This window comes from Scyliorhinus torazame, chromosome 3 (assembly GCF_047496885.1).
Source record: "Scyliorhinus torazame isolate Kashiwa2021f chromosome 3, sScyTor2.1, whole genome shotgun sequence".
NCBI classification, from domain to species: Eukaryota; Metazoa; Chordata; class Chondrichthyes; order Carcharhiniformes; family Scyliorhinidae; genus Scyliorhinus; species Scyliorhinus torazame.
The window spans coordinates 7,804,796-7,820,289 of NC_092709.1; the positions used below are offsets into that span (position 1 = coordinate 7,804,796).

The 15,494-nt window shown below is 48.6% G+C and overlaps 1 protein-coding gene across 1 annotated transcript in view; it reads left to right on the top strand.

The window, feature by feature from the left end:
* Positions 1-15,494, top strand: part of LOC140408277 (MOB kinase activator 1B-like) — a 49,698-nt gene that overhangs the window by 18,232 nt on the left and 15,972 nt on the right. Inside the window, 2 exon segments of the mRNA XM_072495254.1 lie at positions 4,849-4,897; positions 4,899-4,934. Coding sequence (XP_072351355.1) covers positions 4,849-4,897; positions 4,899-4,934 — 85 coding nt within the window.

Genomic DNA, 15,494 nt, shown 5'->3' on the forward strand with positions numbered 1-15,494 from the left:
CCAGTTTTTCAGAGGCTAGATTCACAGTATAAAAGTGATCCCCTACAGTGCAGACTTTGTTTGCACTGAGTGCTGAATTTGGTGCTTTTTGAGTGCGATAGTGAGAGTTTGGTGACCGAGGGAGTGCTGAATTTGGTGCATTTTGAGTGCTATAGTAAGAGTTTGGTGACCGAGGGAGTGCTGAATTTGGTGCTTTTTGAGTGCGATAGTGAGCGTTTGGTGACCGAGGGAGTTAGGTGAGGAGGGAGTAAGGTGCTCCTTTCATTTTGTTTCCGACATTTCCGCAAAGAGTGCGAAGAGAGCCAGGAGTTTACAGGAAGTGTAGCTGACTGGGAGCAGAGTCGGAGGGCGGAGATCTAGTTAGTCCACACAGCAGCTATATTCTGTAAGGTAAGAGGGGATGGAGGCTAGGCCAGTTACATGCTCCTCCTGTAGGATGTGGGTGGTGAGGGATACCACCGGTGTCCCCACTGACTATACCTGCGGGAAGTGCACCCAACTTCAGCTCCTCAAAGACCGTGTTAGGGAACTGGAGCTGAAGCTGGATGAACTTCGGATCATCCGGGAGGCAGAGGGGGTGATTGAGAAGAGTTACAGGGAGGTAACCACACCCAAGGTACAGGACAAGAATAGCTGGGTTACAGTCAGGGGGAAAAAAACAAACAGGCAGACAGTGCAGGGATCCCTCGTGGCCGTTCCCCTTCAAAACAAGTATACCGTTTTGGATGCTGTTGGGGGGGATGACCTACCGGGGGAAGGCCCTAGCGGCCAGGTCGCTGGCACTGAGTCTGGCTCTGGGGCTCAGAAGGGAAGGGGGGAGAATAGAAAAGCAATAGTTGTAGGAGATTCAATGGTTAGGGGAATAGATAGGAGATTCTGTGGTCGCGAGCGAGACTCCCGGAAGGTATGTTGCCTCCTGGGTGCCAGGGCCAGGGATGTCTCGGATCGTGTCTTCAGGATCCTTAAGGGGGAGGGGGAGCAGCCAGAAGTCGTGGTGCACATTGGTACCAACGACATGGGTAGGAAAAGGGGTGTGGAGGTAATAAACAAGTTTAGGGAGTTAGGCTGGAAGTTAAAAGCCAGGACAGACAGAGTTGTCATCTCTGGTTTGTTGCCGGTGCCACGTGATAGCGAGGCTAGGAATAGGGAGAGAGTGCAGTTGAACACGTGGCTGCAGAAATGGTGTAGGAGGGAGGGCTTCAGGTATTTGGATAATTGGAGCGCATTCTGGGGAAGGTGGGACCTGTACAAGCAGGACGGGTTGCATCTGAACCAGAGGGGCACCAATATCCTGGGAGGGAGGTTTGCTAGTACTCTTCGGGAGGGTTTAAACTAATTTGGCAGGGGAATGGGAACCGGATTTGTAGTCCAGCAACTAAGGTAGCCGATATTCAGGACGCCAAAGCATGTAATGAGGCAGTGGGGAAGGGAACACTGACAAAGGAGAGTATTTGCAGGAACGGAGATGGGTTGAAGTGTGTATACTTCAACGCAAGAAGCATCAGGAATAAGGTGGGTGAACTTAAGGCATGGATCGGTACTTGGGACTACGATGTGGTGGCCATCACGGAAACTTGGATAGAAGAGGGGCAGAAATGGTTGTTGGAGGTCCCTGGTTATAGATGTTTCAATAAGATTAGGGAGGGTGGTAAAAGAGGTGGGGGGGTGGCATTATTAATTAGAGATAGTATAACAGCTGCAGAAAGGCAGTTCGAGGAGTATCACCCTATTGAGGTAGTATGGGTTGAAGTCAGAAATAGGAAAGGAGCAGTCACCTTGTTAGGAGTTTTCTATAGGCCCCCCAATAGTAGCAGAGATGTGGAGGAACAGATTGGGAAACAGATTTTGGAAAGGTGCAGAAGTCATAGGGTAGTAGTCATGGGCGACTTTAACTTCCCAAATATTGAGTGGAAACTCTTTAGATCAAATAGTTTGGATGGGGTGGTGTTTGTGCAGTGTGTCCAGGAAGCTTTTCTAACACAGTATGTAGATTGTCCGACCAGAGGAGGGGCAATATTGGATTTAGTACTGGGTAATGAACCAGGGCAAGTGATAGATTTGTTAGTGGGGAGCATTTTGGAGATAGTGACCACAATTCTGTGACTTTCACTTTAGTAATGGAGAGGGATAGGTACGTGCAACAGGGCAAGGTTTACAATTGGGGGAAGGGTAAATACGATGTTGTCAGACAAGAATTGAAGTGCATAAGTTGGGAACATAGGCTGGCAGGGAAGGACACAAGTGAAATGTGGAACTTGTTCAAGGAACAGGTGCTACGTGTCCTTGATAGGTATGTCCCTGTCAGGCAGGGAAGAGATGGTCGAGTGAGGGAACCATGGTTGACAAGAGAGGTTGAATGTCTTGTTAAGAGAAAAAAGGTGACTTATGTAAGGCTGAGGAAACAAGGTTCAGACAGGGCATTGGAGGGATACAAGATAGCCAGGAGGGAACTGAAGAAAGGGATTAGGAGAGCTAAGAGAGGGCATGAACAATCTTTGGCGGGTAGGATCAAGGAAAACCCCAAGGCCTTTTACACATATGTGAGAAATATGAGAATGACTAGAGCGAGGGTAGGTCCGATCAAGGACAGTAGCGGGAGATTGTGTATTGAGTCTGAAGAGATAGGAGAGGTCTTGAATGAGTACTTTTCTTCTGTATTTACAAATGAGAGGGGCAATATTGTTGGAGAGGACAGTGTGAAACAGATTGGTAAGCTCGAGGAAATACTTGTTAGGAAGGAAGATGTGTTGGGCATTTTGAAAAACTTGAGGATAGACAAGTCCCCCGGGCCTGACGGGATATATCCAAGGATTCTATGGGAAGCAAGAGATGAAATTGCAGAGCCGTTGGCAATTATCTTTTCGTCCTCACTGTCAACAGGGGTGGTACCAGGGGATTGGAGAGTGGCGAATGTCGTGCCCCTGTTCAAAAAAGGAACTAGGGATAACCCTGGGAATTATAGGCCAGTTAGTCTTACTTCGGTGGTAGGCAAAGTAATGGAAAGGGTACTGAAGGATAGGATTTCTGAGCATCTGGAAAGACACTGCTTGATTAGGGATAGTCAGCACGGATTTGTGAGGGGTAGGTCTTGCCTTACAAATCTTATTGAATTCTTTGAGGAGGTGACCAAGCATGTGGATGAAGGTAAAGCAGTGGATGTAGTGTACATGGATTTTAGTAAGGCATTTGATAAAGTTCCCCATGGTAGGCTTCTGCACAAAGTAAGGAGGCATGGGATAGTGGGAAATTTGGCCAGTTGGATAACGAACTGGCTAACCGATAGAAGTCAGAGAGTGGTGGTGGATGGCAAATATTCAGCCTGGATCCCAGTTACCAGTGGTGTACCGCAGGGATCAGTTCTGGGTCCTCTGCTGTTTGTGATTTTCATTAATGACTTGGATGAGGGAGTTGAAGGGTGGGTCAGTAAATTTGCAGACGATACGAAGATTGGTGGAGTTGTGGATAGTAAGGAGGGCTGTTGTCGGCTGCAAAGAGACATAGATAGGATGCAGAGCTGGGCTGAGAAGTGGCAGATGGAGTTTAACCCTGAAAAGTGTGAGGTTGTCCATTTTGGAAGGACAAATATGAATGCGGAATACAGGGTTAACGGTAGAGTTCTTGGCATTGTGGAGGAGCAGAGAGACCTTGGGGTCTATGTTCATACATCTTTGAAAGTTGCCACTCAAGTGGATAGAGCTGTGAAGAAGGCCTATGGTGTGCTCGCGTTCGTTAACAGAGGGATTGAATTTAAGAGCCGTGAGGTGATGATGCAGCTGTACAAAACTTTGGTAAGGCCACATTTGGAGTACTGTGTACAGTTCTGGTCGCCTCATTTTAGGAAGGCTGTGGAAGCTCTGGAAAAGGTGCAAAGAAGATTTACCAGGATGTTGCCTGGAATGGAGAGTAGGTCTTACGAGGAAAGGTTGAGGGTGCTAGGCCTTTTCTCATTAGAGCGGAGAAGGATGAGGGGCGACTTGATAGAGGTTTATAAGATGATCAGGGGAATAGATAGAGTAGACAGTCAGAGACTTTTTCCCCAGGTGGAACACACCATTACAAGGGGACATAAATTTAAGGTGAAAGGTGGAAGATATAGGAGGGATATCAGAGGTAGGTTCTTTACCCAGAGAGTAGTGGGGGCATGGAATGCACTGCCTGTGGAAGTAGTTGAGTCGGAAACATTAGGGACCTTCAAGCAGCTGTTGGATAGGTACATGGATTACGGGAAAATGATATAGTGTAGATTTATTTGTTCTTAAGGGCAGCACGGTAACATTGTGGATAGCACAATTGCTTCACAGCTCCAGGGTCCCAGGTTCGATTCCGGCTTGGGTCATTGTCTGTGCGGAGTCTGCACGTCCTCCCCGTGTCTGCGTGGGTTTCCTCCGGGTGCTCCGGTTTCCTCCCACAGTCCAAAGATGTGCGGGTTAGGTGAATTGGCCAATGATAAATTGCCCTTAATGTCCAAAATTGCCCTTGGTGTTGGGTGGAGGTGTTGGGTTTGGGTAGGGTGCTCTTTCCGGGGGCTGGTGCGGGCTCGGGGGTCCGGGTGGCCTCCTTCTGCACTGTAAATTTAATGATAATCTATGATTAATCTAGGACAAAGGTTCGGCACAACATCGTGGGCCGAAGGGCCTGTTCTGTGCTGTATTTTCTATGTTCTATGTATGTTCTGCACTGTAGGAATTCTATTCTATGAGGTCAGACACCATCTGTGGAGCTCCAGGCTGATGACCCTTCAACCCGGATCCTGCTCTTGTGTCACTGAATGTAAACGCCTATTAAAGTCACAAATATTCAAAACGGTAAATTTTGGAACTTTGTGTTCTTGTTTCTTTCCAAAAATAGCCGTGGACTTCTTCAATCAGATTAACCTGCTGTACGGAACAATAACAGACTGAGGAGAGCTGCCCTGTAATGTCTGCTGGTCCCAAGTGAGTTCTGCGTGTAAGCCTTTTACTTATTACCTGCTTTCTAGCTTGTTATTTTCATTATTTTTGATGGTTAATTAGCCAGCTTTCTGCACCGACACCCTGGCAGAGGTTAGCAGAGAAAGGAAGCACAATGGCACATAGAAAATACTGAACAAGCCGCCCTGTGTTAGACTGAAACCCATTTCGTGCTGACTCCTCTGATCAGAAATATTTCCAAACTAGCTCGCCATATCACTTTATTCTTAGAGACAGATTCTCCATATCTAAAGCGCACTATCTCCAGCCCGAGTGCCTGAGACGTTTCAGAGTCTCACTTTCACGCTGTTGCGGTCAATGCTACTTTAGAAGCACCTGCTTGTTTTGCAAGTTCTGGTTGAGTTGTGGGTGGGTGGTCGGAAACCCAGTGAACAGGTGGACAATCCCCCGCTAGGTTTCAAAATGCCGCGTGCTGCCACTGGGGTTTTTCGTTTTACTGAATGTATGTCATTGGCGTTTGAGATAAGGGAGGGGGGGGAGGGGGAAATGGGGAAATGAGTGGCACAGCGGTTTTGACGATTTGATTTGATTTATTATTGTCACATGTATTGTATACAGTGAAAAATATTGTTTCTTGCCTGCTGTACAAACAATGCAGACCGTGCATAGGGAAGGAAGGAGAAACTGCAGAATATGGGGCTGGTTAGCACTGGGCTAAATCGCTGGCTTTTAAAGCAGACCAAGGCAGGCCAGCAGCATGGTTCAATTCCCATACCAGCCTCCCCGAACAGGCGCCGGAATGTGGCGACTGGGGGCTTTTTACAGTAACTTAATTTTAATCCTACTTGTGACAATAAGCGATTTTCATTTCATTTTGATTTTCATTTTCATTTCATGTTACAGTTATAGCAAGGTGTAGAGAAAACATCAACTTAATACGAAGTAGGTCCATTGAAAAGTTTGATGGCAGTAGGGAAGAAGCTGTTCTTGAGTCGGTTGGTACGTGACCTCAAACTTTGGTATCTTTTTCCTGACGGAAGAAGGTGGAAGAGAGTATGTCCGGGGTGCGTGGGGTCCTTCATTATGCTGGCTGCCTTTCCGAGCGAGCAGGAATTATAGATAAAGTCAATGGATGGGAGGCTGGTTTAGGTGATGGACTGGGCTACATTCACAACCTTTTGTAGTTTCCTGCGGTCTTGGGCAGAGCAGGCTCCATACCAAGCTGCGATACAACCAGAAAGAATGCTTTCTATGGTGCATCTGTTGAAGTTGGTGAGGGTCGTAGCTGACATGCCAAATTTCCTTAGTCTTCTGAGAAAGTAGAGTCGTTGGTGGGCTTTCTTAACTATAGTGTCGGCATGGGGGGACCAGGACAGGTTGTTGGTGATTTGTACACCTAAAAACTTGAAGCTCTCGACCCTTTGTACTTCGTTCCCATTGATGTAGACAGGGGCATGTACTCCAACACGCTTCCTGAAGTTGATGACAATCTCCTTCATTTTGTTGACATTGAGGGAGAGATTATTGTCGTCGCACCAGTTCACCAGATTCTCTATCTCATTCCTGTATTCCTGTACTCTGATAGCAAATTTTGTCTTGGGGGGTTGGTGTTTGCTAGACCTTGAGCTAATGGAGCACAATGAGCACAGAGGTGTGTTAGTGTGAGTTAGGACTTGGGTGTCATGATATTCAGGTAAACATCATGGTGCAAACACACATACACACTGATGGACTGATCAACGGACCAACCAATACACACGCAACAGCACAGCCAATCACAAGCAAGAGCACACACACTATAAAACAGGGAACACAACACTTCCGATTGGTTCCAGCAGGAGACAGCTCAGGGCACAGATCTCACAGCAAGCGACTCAGACATTCACCATGTGCTGAGTGCTTCTCCAGGATAGTGTTAGGGCTGGGTCCACAGGTTAGAGGGTAATGAACGAACCACAGCAACCAGTTTACAAATGTTAATAATTGTTAGTAATAAAACTGAGTTGTACCTTCCGCAACCGTGTTGGTTCGTCTGTGTAGCAGAGCACCCAACACGACATTGGGGAACAGAAATTTGGATCACGTCTGAAGGTAATAAATTTTCCATCCAATGTCCCTTTGTTTTCCTTGTCTAAATATTGGTCTTCATAAGGAATCGTAGGCTACAATGCCGAGCCAAATCCTGCCCGTTCCTGGGCAATCAATCAGGTTGAAGCAATCAATTCACTCACTCGCGGTGCTGTTTGACTGTCAGTTTAGGCTCCGCCCTCCATCCCCTCTAGACCAGCACCTAAACACCCCCCCTTCTGCCTTGACTTCCCCCTCACCTCACCGCACATATTTGTTCCTGGGCAGCACGATAGCACAGTGGTTAGCACAGTTGTTTCACAGCTCCAGGGTCCCAGGTTCGATTCCCACCCTGGGTCACTGTCTGTGCGGAGTCTGCCCGTTCTCCCCGTGTGTGCGTGGGTTTCCTCCGGGTGCTCCGGTTTCCTCCCACAGTCCAATGATGTGCAGGTTAGGTGGATTGGCCATGATAAATTGTGTCCAAAAAGGTTAGGTGGGGTTACTGGGGTAGGGTGGAGGTGTGGGCGTATGTAGGGTGCTCTTTCCAAGGACCGGTGAAGACTGGATGGGATGAATGGTTTCCGTCTGCACTGTAAATTCTATGATTCTATGCTTCTTGCTACGTGTGACACCTCCAATGCCTTACTTGCTGCATTCCTGAGCTCCCAAATGCTCCCCATTTCCAACAGTTCCCAGTTCCCAAACTGGGGCGGGATTCTCCGACCCCCTGCCGGGTCGGAGAATCGCCGGGGGCTGCCGTGAATCCCGCCCCCGCCGGTTGCCGAATTCTCCGGCACCGGATGGGCCGAAGTCCTGCTGCTAAAATGCCTGTCCCGCCAGCGTAGATTAAACTACCTACCTTACTGGCGGGACAAGGCGGCGCGGGCGGGCTCCGGGGTCCTGAGGGGGGCGCGGGGCGATCTGGCCCCGGGGGGAGCCCCCACGGTGGCCTGGCCCGCGATCGGGGCCCACCGATCCGCGGGCGGGCCTGTGCCGTGGGGGCACTCTTTCCCTTCCGCCTTCGCCACGGTCTCCACCATGGCGGAGGCGGAAGAGACTCCCTCCACTGCGCATGCACGGGAATGCCGTCAGCGGCCGCTAACGCTCCCGCGCATGCGCCGCCCGGAGATGTCATTTCCGCGCCAGCTGGCGGCGCACCAAAGGCCTTTTCCGCCAGCTGGCGGGGCGGAAATTAGTCCAGCGCGGGCCAAGCCCCTTAAGGTTGGGGCTCTGCCCCCCAAGATGCGGAGCATTCCGCACCTTTGGGGCGGCGCGATGCCGGAGAATTTAGCCCCTGTTCTTTTTGCTGCATTTTGATAGGTCCTCTGCCTCACAACCTTCAAAGTGACCTCTGTAGCTCCCAATGTTTCTCATTTTTTGAATGTTTCTTTCTGATCAAGGAAATGTGGAGTAAAATAGTAAAACTTGGCTAATTCAGGAATCCTCGTGATTGTCTCCTTTCAAATTAAATCTTGTTAAAATCTACAATTTTTGTGTCGGCGACTGGAACAAACTTTAGAATCTACTGTCAGTGGAAAACTACAAGAAGATATTTCAGCACTCTCTCGCCAGATTATGCTTCACTGCATTTGGTACAAAATTAACTGCTGAACCTTTACTTCCTGAAAAGATTTGGCTCCTTCAGAGGCGGCAAGTGCCAGCTGGCCGTGGGTTCGAACTCTCACACCAGCTCTTGAGCACGTAGCCCAGGCTGACACTCTGGCTGTAGCACTGAGGGAGCGATGCACTGTCAGAGGGGCTGTGTTTCAAATGAGAAATTAAACTGAGGCCTTGTCTGCCCGAGGGTGAAGGTGAAAGATCCCATGGCTGCTATTTCAAAGTCGAGGAGTGAAGTTAACCTCTGACCAATATTCTTTCCTCCACATAAAACAGATTGTCAGGCCTTTATCACATTGCTGTTTGTGGATCTTGCTGTGAATTAATTGGTTGGTACAATTCCTACCTTACAACAATGACAAGACTCTGAAAGTGTTTACTTCATTGAGCGTAAAATACTTTGAGACTTTGTGAATGGTTTATGATGCAACTTCTTTCCGAAACTCTTTGTCTAGAAAGGAACTTCTTTACGGATGTCCAGTTCATTTTGGAAGGTCATCGTTTTGTTTTTAGTAAATGAAAGCAGAACCTTATCTCTTGTTTGTCAGATGACTGGGAGCGATTGTCAGCACATCTGATACACACGAGATCGTGAGACAATCATGTGAGAATTCAGAATTTCGTAAAATCATCAGATACTGCTGGAAGACTGGGTCGAGTTTCACTACATAATAATAATCTTTATTAGTGTCACAGGTAGGCTTACATTAACACTGCAATGAAGTTACTGTGAAAATCCCCTAGTCGCCACATTCCGGCACCTGTTCGGGTACACAGAGGGAAAATTCAGAACGTCCAATTCACCTAACAGCCCGTCTTTCGAGACTTGTGGGAGGAAACCGGAGCACCCGGAGGAAACTCACTATTGTAGAAAGGATTTTAGTAAACTAGAAAGAGTGCAGAAAAGATTTGCTGGGATGCTGCCGGGACTTGATGGTTTGAGTTATAAGGAGAGGCTGGATAGACTGGGACTTTTTTCCCTGGAACGTAGGAGGCTTAGGGATGATCTTATAGAGGTCTGTAAAATAATGAGGGGCATAGATAGGCAACATCTTTTCCCAAGTAAGAAGTCTTACAACACCAGGTTAAAGTCCAACAGGTTTGTTGAAAGCTAGATGTCACTAGCTTTCGGAGCGCTGCTCCTTCCTCAGGTGAATGAAGAGGTAGGTTCCAGAAACATATATATATAGACAGATTCAAAGATGCCAGACAATGCTTAGAATGTGAGCATTTGCAGGTAATTAAGCCTTTACAGATCCAGAGATAGGGGTAACCCCAGGTTAAAGAGGTGTGAATTGTCTCAAGCCAGGATAGTTGGAACATACCGGTGTCATTTCTGCATATCAGCCAAGGCACACCCTCCCCCCTGGTGGGGCTGTGGGGACCTTATAGCTGCCGGTCACCTGACTCGCCCTGCAGCATCAGGAGCATGGTGATATCTGTGGGGGCGAGTAATTGGGGGGCAGCCTCCTCGGAGATTGCACAGCAAATGTGGATTTGGGGGTCACCAAACACCCAAAACATCGGGAGATGGTGGCAGAGTGGTAATATCGCTAGATTGGTAATCCAGAGATCCGGGGACTCGGTTCAAATCCCACCTCAGCAGCGGGTGGAATTTAAATTCAATGAATAAATGTGGATGTGATGAATGGTTACTGTTACACTGTACCCTTGTCATCATGTAAGGTGATGTCCCCTTTAAGGCCGGGCTTGGAACCCTGGGGAACTCCGCCTCCGGCTCCGCCCATCTGGGAGCCGTATATAAGGGGCCGCCTTGTGGGCAGCGTAGCTGTTAGCACACGTCTCGGCACCAGTCTAGTTCTTAGCTTATTAAATCTAAGCGTCGTTATTGAGGGTACCACAGTGGAATATAAAGCTAGTCTCAGTAATGGTCACCATGACAACTATCCTCAATTGTTGTAAAATCCCACCTTCTTCACTAATGTCCTTTAGAGAAGGAAATCTGCCGCCCTTACCCGGTCTGGTCTACATGTGACTCCAGACCCACAGCAATGTGGTTGACTGTTAATTGCCCTTAGTTCAAGGACAATGTGGGACGTGCAATAAAGTGCTGACCTTGCCAGTGATGTCTGTGGTGTTGGGTGCTCTGGTGCACAGATGAGCCAACACAGTTGTATGTGGTACAACTCTATTTTATTTTAACTCTTATAATACAGTTCGTTCTGGATACTCTGCACATGCTGTCTCCCTGAGTGTGTTTGGTAACAGATCTGTCCTGGTCCTCCTCTGCAGCTAATACTGACCACCGGGGGTCGTGTCTGTGCTTTTATATCTTTCTGTCATTGGTTGTGGTGTTGTGTGTTCTGATTTGTCTGTTGGTGTGTCTATCATGTTGTGTGTGTTTGAATATCATGACATCCCCCCTTTTTACAAAGATATGTGCCTACGTGGTTATAAATATAATTGTGTCGTGAGTGCATCTAAGAGTGTGTGTGTGTGTTGTGTACAGCGTGTGTATATGACGTAACTATTTACATGGGGCGATGTCGGGTGCGTCACACTAACAAGGTTGTACCATAACAAAACTTGGATGCGAGAGAAAAAAAAACTTGAACATTGGTCTGGTCAGACGATATCTGGAACAATAAACAACAACAGGTTATAATACAGAAGTGTTTGACTTTTTGAACGTATGAACAGCGTTATAAGTCCAGTCTAATGGGTGACCGCCTCAAGAATGGGCTGGTCCTCAAGCCGGTTCAGCTGTGGAGATTTGGGGTCACACTGGTTCACCTTGGACTGTTGGAGGTGATGCTGTTGCCGAAGTCTCTACTTTACCATTTGTTGTACTTCGTGCAGTGCTTGGTTTTTTCATTCGTGCAAATATAACATTCAACATCTTTGTTAGTGGTGCCTTGGCTGTGGTTTGGTTCTGGTGGCGATGGAAGGGGCATGATCCGTGGCATCTCCACGAAGTCATCCTTGGGAACCAGTGGAGGATCCGGCGTGTGCGTACGGTTCAGTTGCGAGCGTGGAAGGCGGCGCAAAGCTCGCTGATTGCGCCTACGCACCAATCCATCCGCCCTGCATGCCAGGAACAAGGTGGAGTCTTTTTCTTTTTATGTTTGTGGTGGACGGCATCTTGTAGCCGATGGGTCGTTGCCATTGAAGTAGGACCATCACTAATATCATGCAAGGCGATGACTGTGCCAGATGTGGAAGTTGGCCGAGACCGTGCACGCTGGTTCCGGCCACCTGCTGTGCCGGAAGGGCGACTCCGCAGAGAAACGTCGAAGCATGTCGCCTTGGAGAGAGAATTGTTGCTCGCATCAACGTCTGGCGATGGCGCGAATTGGTGTGTCCATCTTGGACCGCCGGTGCTGGTTGCCACTGCCGACCCAGTGGGACTGCCACGCGATCCATTCCCTGTCGCCGTGGCATCCGCCGTCACCCTGAGCGTGCCATCACCGAGGCCGCGACACCGCCCGTCCGGAGCAAGGTCTGGCGTGCGCAAATCAGAGTCGGCGCTTGGCTGCTCCCCATCTGGAGTCCGGTCTGCCTTCCGTCGATGCCCCCCGTCCGGAGTCCCAACAGGTTCACTGGAGGCAGCCGAGATTCCCTGAAGCTGCACTTCTGGAGTCGGAACATGCAGGAATGCACCAACCAGTGGAGAGGGTCGAGCCATCGAGGGTGGAAGCGGTGCGCTGCCACCGCAGTCGTCAGTGGTCCCACCGTGATCGTCGAGTGCCTCGGTACGCACTAGGCGAGGTCTGTCACCTTGCACCTTTTGCATGGGAAGTGGGATGCTGTCGTCACTCGTCTCACATCCCGTGGATAGATCCTCATTAGCAGCTTGCTGTTCACTAGGGTTGGGTAAATTGTCAGAGTTTTCATCTGGTGGTGCACACCATGTCGGTGGACTGTCATTGTCTTGCCGTTGTCCTTCATTTGGGCTTTTCTTCTTTGGAATTTTAAATCTTCCCCCAGACATTGCAGAACCTTGTTTATTACCCCCAAATTCTCCCATATGTATGGTCTCGAATATAGGATCCAATGTTTCTATCGACATTGTACTATTTTCCAAAGAACATTCCGTTTCACTTTTCTTCTCAGGTACCTCATATGTATCTTTGTCTAATGTACATGCCTTCATGGTCTCTGGGTCTGATTTTGCTGGGACTGGCATGGTCACAGTCTCTCTTTTACTGTTCTCAATTGCCCACATTATACTCCCCATTCATAACTGCTTAATCACTGGGGTTAGTGTGGTACAATGGATAATCGGGTCGACCTTATCTGCATCTTCACCATTAGTGGAAAGCACACTTGGTTCACTTGAAACTGCTGTGGGTTTTAAATTCGTTATCTGGCTACTCGATGTCGGTGTCCTCAGGATTCTTGCTCCAATGTTCTGCTCAATAATCAGTGGAGTGTGTATAGGTTCAATGCAATTAATGTTCCCCTCAAGGTTAGAAGAGTCATTACTGACTAACTGCTGGTCTCCGAAGTTGGGATTTTGCGGCGTTGTGTTGAAGGGAGACATTTGTCCCTGCTGTAGATATGATTCAGGTTGTGTTATTTCCATTACCTGAGGATCAATGTCTTGTCCATTTTTTCGATCCGTACTAAAACACTGGCAATTCTCAGTCTGCTCCTTGCAAGTTAAACATTCAATTAATTTCGTTAGCAAATCCTCAGCATCCTTCTGTGGCCGTGCAGCATTATTAATCTCTGTTCGGCTATAATGATCCTGAAGGTCAGCGCATAAACCTTTTTTCTTCGGGCTTGGACGAGGCGATTCCTTTGGCTTGTCTTCAGTTGGGCTTGAACAGTCTTCAGCGCTGTGCCCTTCATTGTAGCATGAGAGACCGTCATGGTCATGCTGCTGTGTAGTGGAGCATGGTAGGCTGTTATAGCCTTCTTGCTGTTCACGTGAGCATGGCAAACTTGCATCGTCTGCCGCTGGTTGGTCAGGAGAGGTTGCTAGACCCTCATGGTCTTGTTCCTGCAAGGACTGCACATTGGAGTCTTGCGTTGCTTCTATCGTGGAGGCTGTCCACGAGCTCTCTGTGGAGGCTTGTGACACTGGAGTCACTTCTTGTTCGTGCAAGGACTGCGCTCTGGAGTCTTGCGTTGCTTCTATCGTGGAGGCTGTCCACGAGCTCTCTGTGGAGGCTTGTGACACTGGAGTCACTTCTTGTCCGTGCAAGGACTGCGCTCTGGAGTCTTGCATTTCTGCAATTGTGGAGTCTGTCCACGAGCTTGCTGTGGAAGCTTGTGACACTGGAGTCACTTCTGGTTCATGCGAGGACTGCACTCTGGAGTCTTGCATGTCTTCTTTCATAGAGTCGGGAACGTTGAGCGGGACGTGGACCACGCTCTGTGTGGCAGCAGGGCGCTCTCCGTGTGCTTGCACCGCTCCCTGTCTGTTAATGTCAGGCTGCAGCATCATCCGGTACTGATAAGTTGGAACGTCATATCTGCTGGATTGAAGATCCTCAAATCCGAAAAATGAATCCGCATCTGCGTCGGATTCAATGTGGGGGCCGCCAATGTGCAACACGAAAGGTTCGTCCGAGTCATAGTCGTATAGGACCACGGAGCTATCATTGGGCTCGCGAGGTCCGGAAACACTGTAAAGATCGTCATCGAAGTATTCGAGGTCGGAATCATCGGCTTGTGCATAGGTAACTGCTTGTCGGAGGGTTCTTCGGAGGTCAAATTCATCTCCTGGGTCAATTTGCGGCACTGTGCTGTCATTCCAGGTGAGGGAAGGTTGTTTTACAGATTTTTTTTTTTTGATTTGGGACGTTTCCCTTTTAAATTGCATTTGGGACATTTCCCCTTTAAATTGGTGCAGTCTGGGGCCTCTGACATCCTGACACTCGGTATGTAGCACGTAGGAAGCGACTGCGCATGCTCAGATCGCTGTTCCTTTACCGATGGCCGTTTTCTTGACTGCGCATGCGCAGCATCTCGCGCATGCGCAAACGAAACTTCCAGTTCTGCGCACTGCTCGCGCAACTGTGCTAGCGTTATACCTTTAGCAAGATGGCCGCCGACCTCGACCCAGCCTTTTCTCAGGCCCGGGATTTCGGCCTCTGGGAATTCGGGCTCCGGGATCCCAGCCACGAGGTGAGTACTGCAGCTTTTCTTACCTTTACTTGCCGATTGGATTGCGTTTTCTTCACAGTACTTGGAGAATTTGTCCAGGACTGCCTGGTAATCGTACCTTTGCTGCCTCCTGAAGAACCTGAACCTTGTGAATATTTCTCTTGCCCTTGCACCGGCGATGGTGAGGAGAAATTCAATTTTTTCGCTATCATCCAGGTCTTGGAGTTCAGCTGCCACCAGGAACAATTCGAACCATTGCCGGAATCGCCGCCAGTTTTCGCGGAGATCGCCGTAGCACTGGAGCGGCTGCGGAACCGGGAGCTCTATCATTTTGCCTGGGCACTGCTGGTTGTCTCTGTACACTGAGGTATGCCGGCAGGTATCGATCCACTCCTGTACCATGTGGTGTTGGGTGCTCTGGTGCACAGATGAGCCAACACAGTTGTATGTGGTACAACTCTATTTTATTTTAACTCTTATAATACAGTTCGTTCTGGATACTCTGCACGTGCTGTCTCCCTGAGTGTGTCGTGTAGTAGATCTGTCCTGGTCCTCCTCTGCAGCTAATACTGACCACCGGGGGTCGTGTCTGTGCTTTTATATCTTTCTGTCATTGGTTGTGGTGTTGTGTGTTCTGATTTGTCTGTTGGTGTGTCTATCATGATGTGTGTGTTTGAATATCATGACAATGTCCACATTCCATGAAAGAATAAAGGAAAAAAATGGGCAGGAAAATCCATCCCAATGTCTCCTCATGGGCCTCGGTGTCAAATTGTGTTTGGTAATCACTCTTGTGAAGCACCTTGGTTGACTTTGATACTTAAA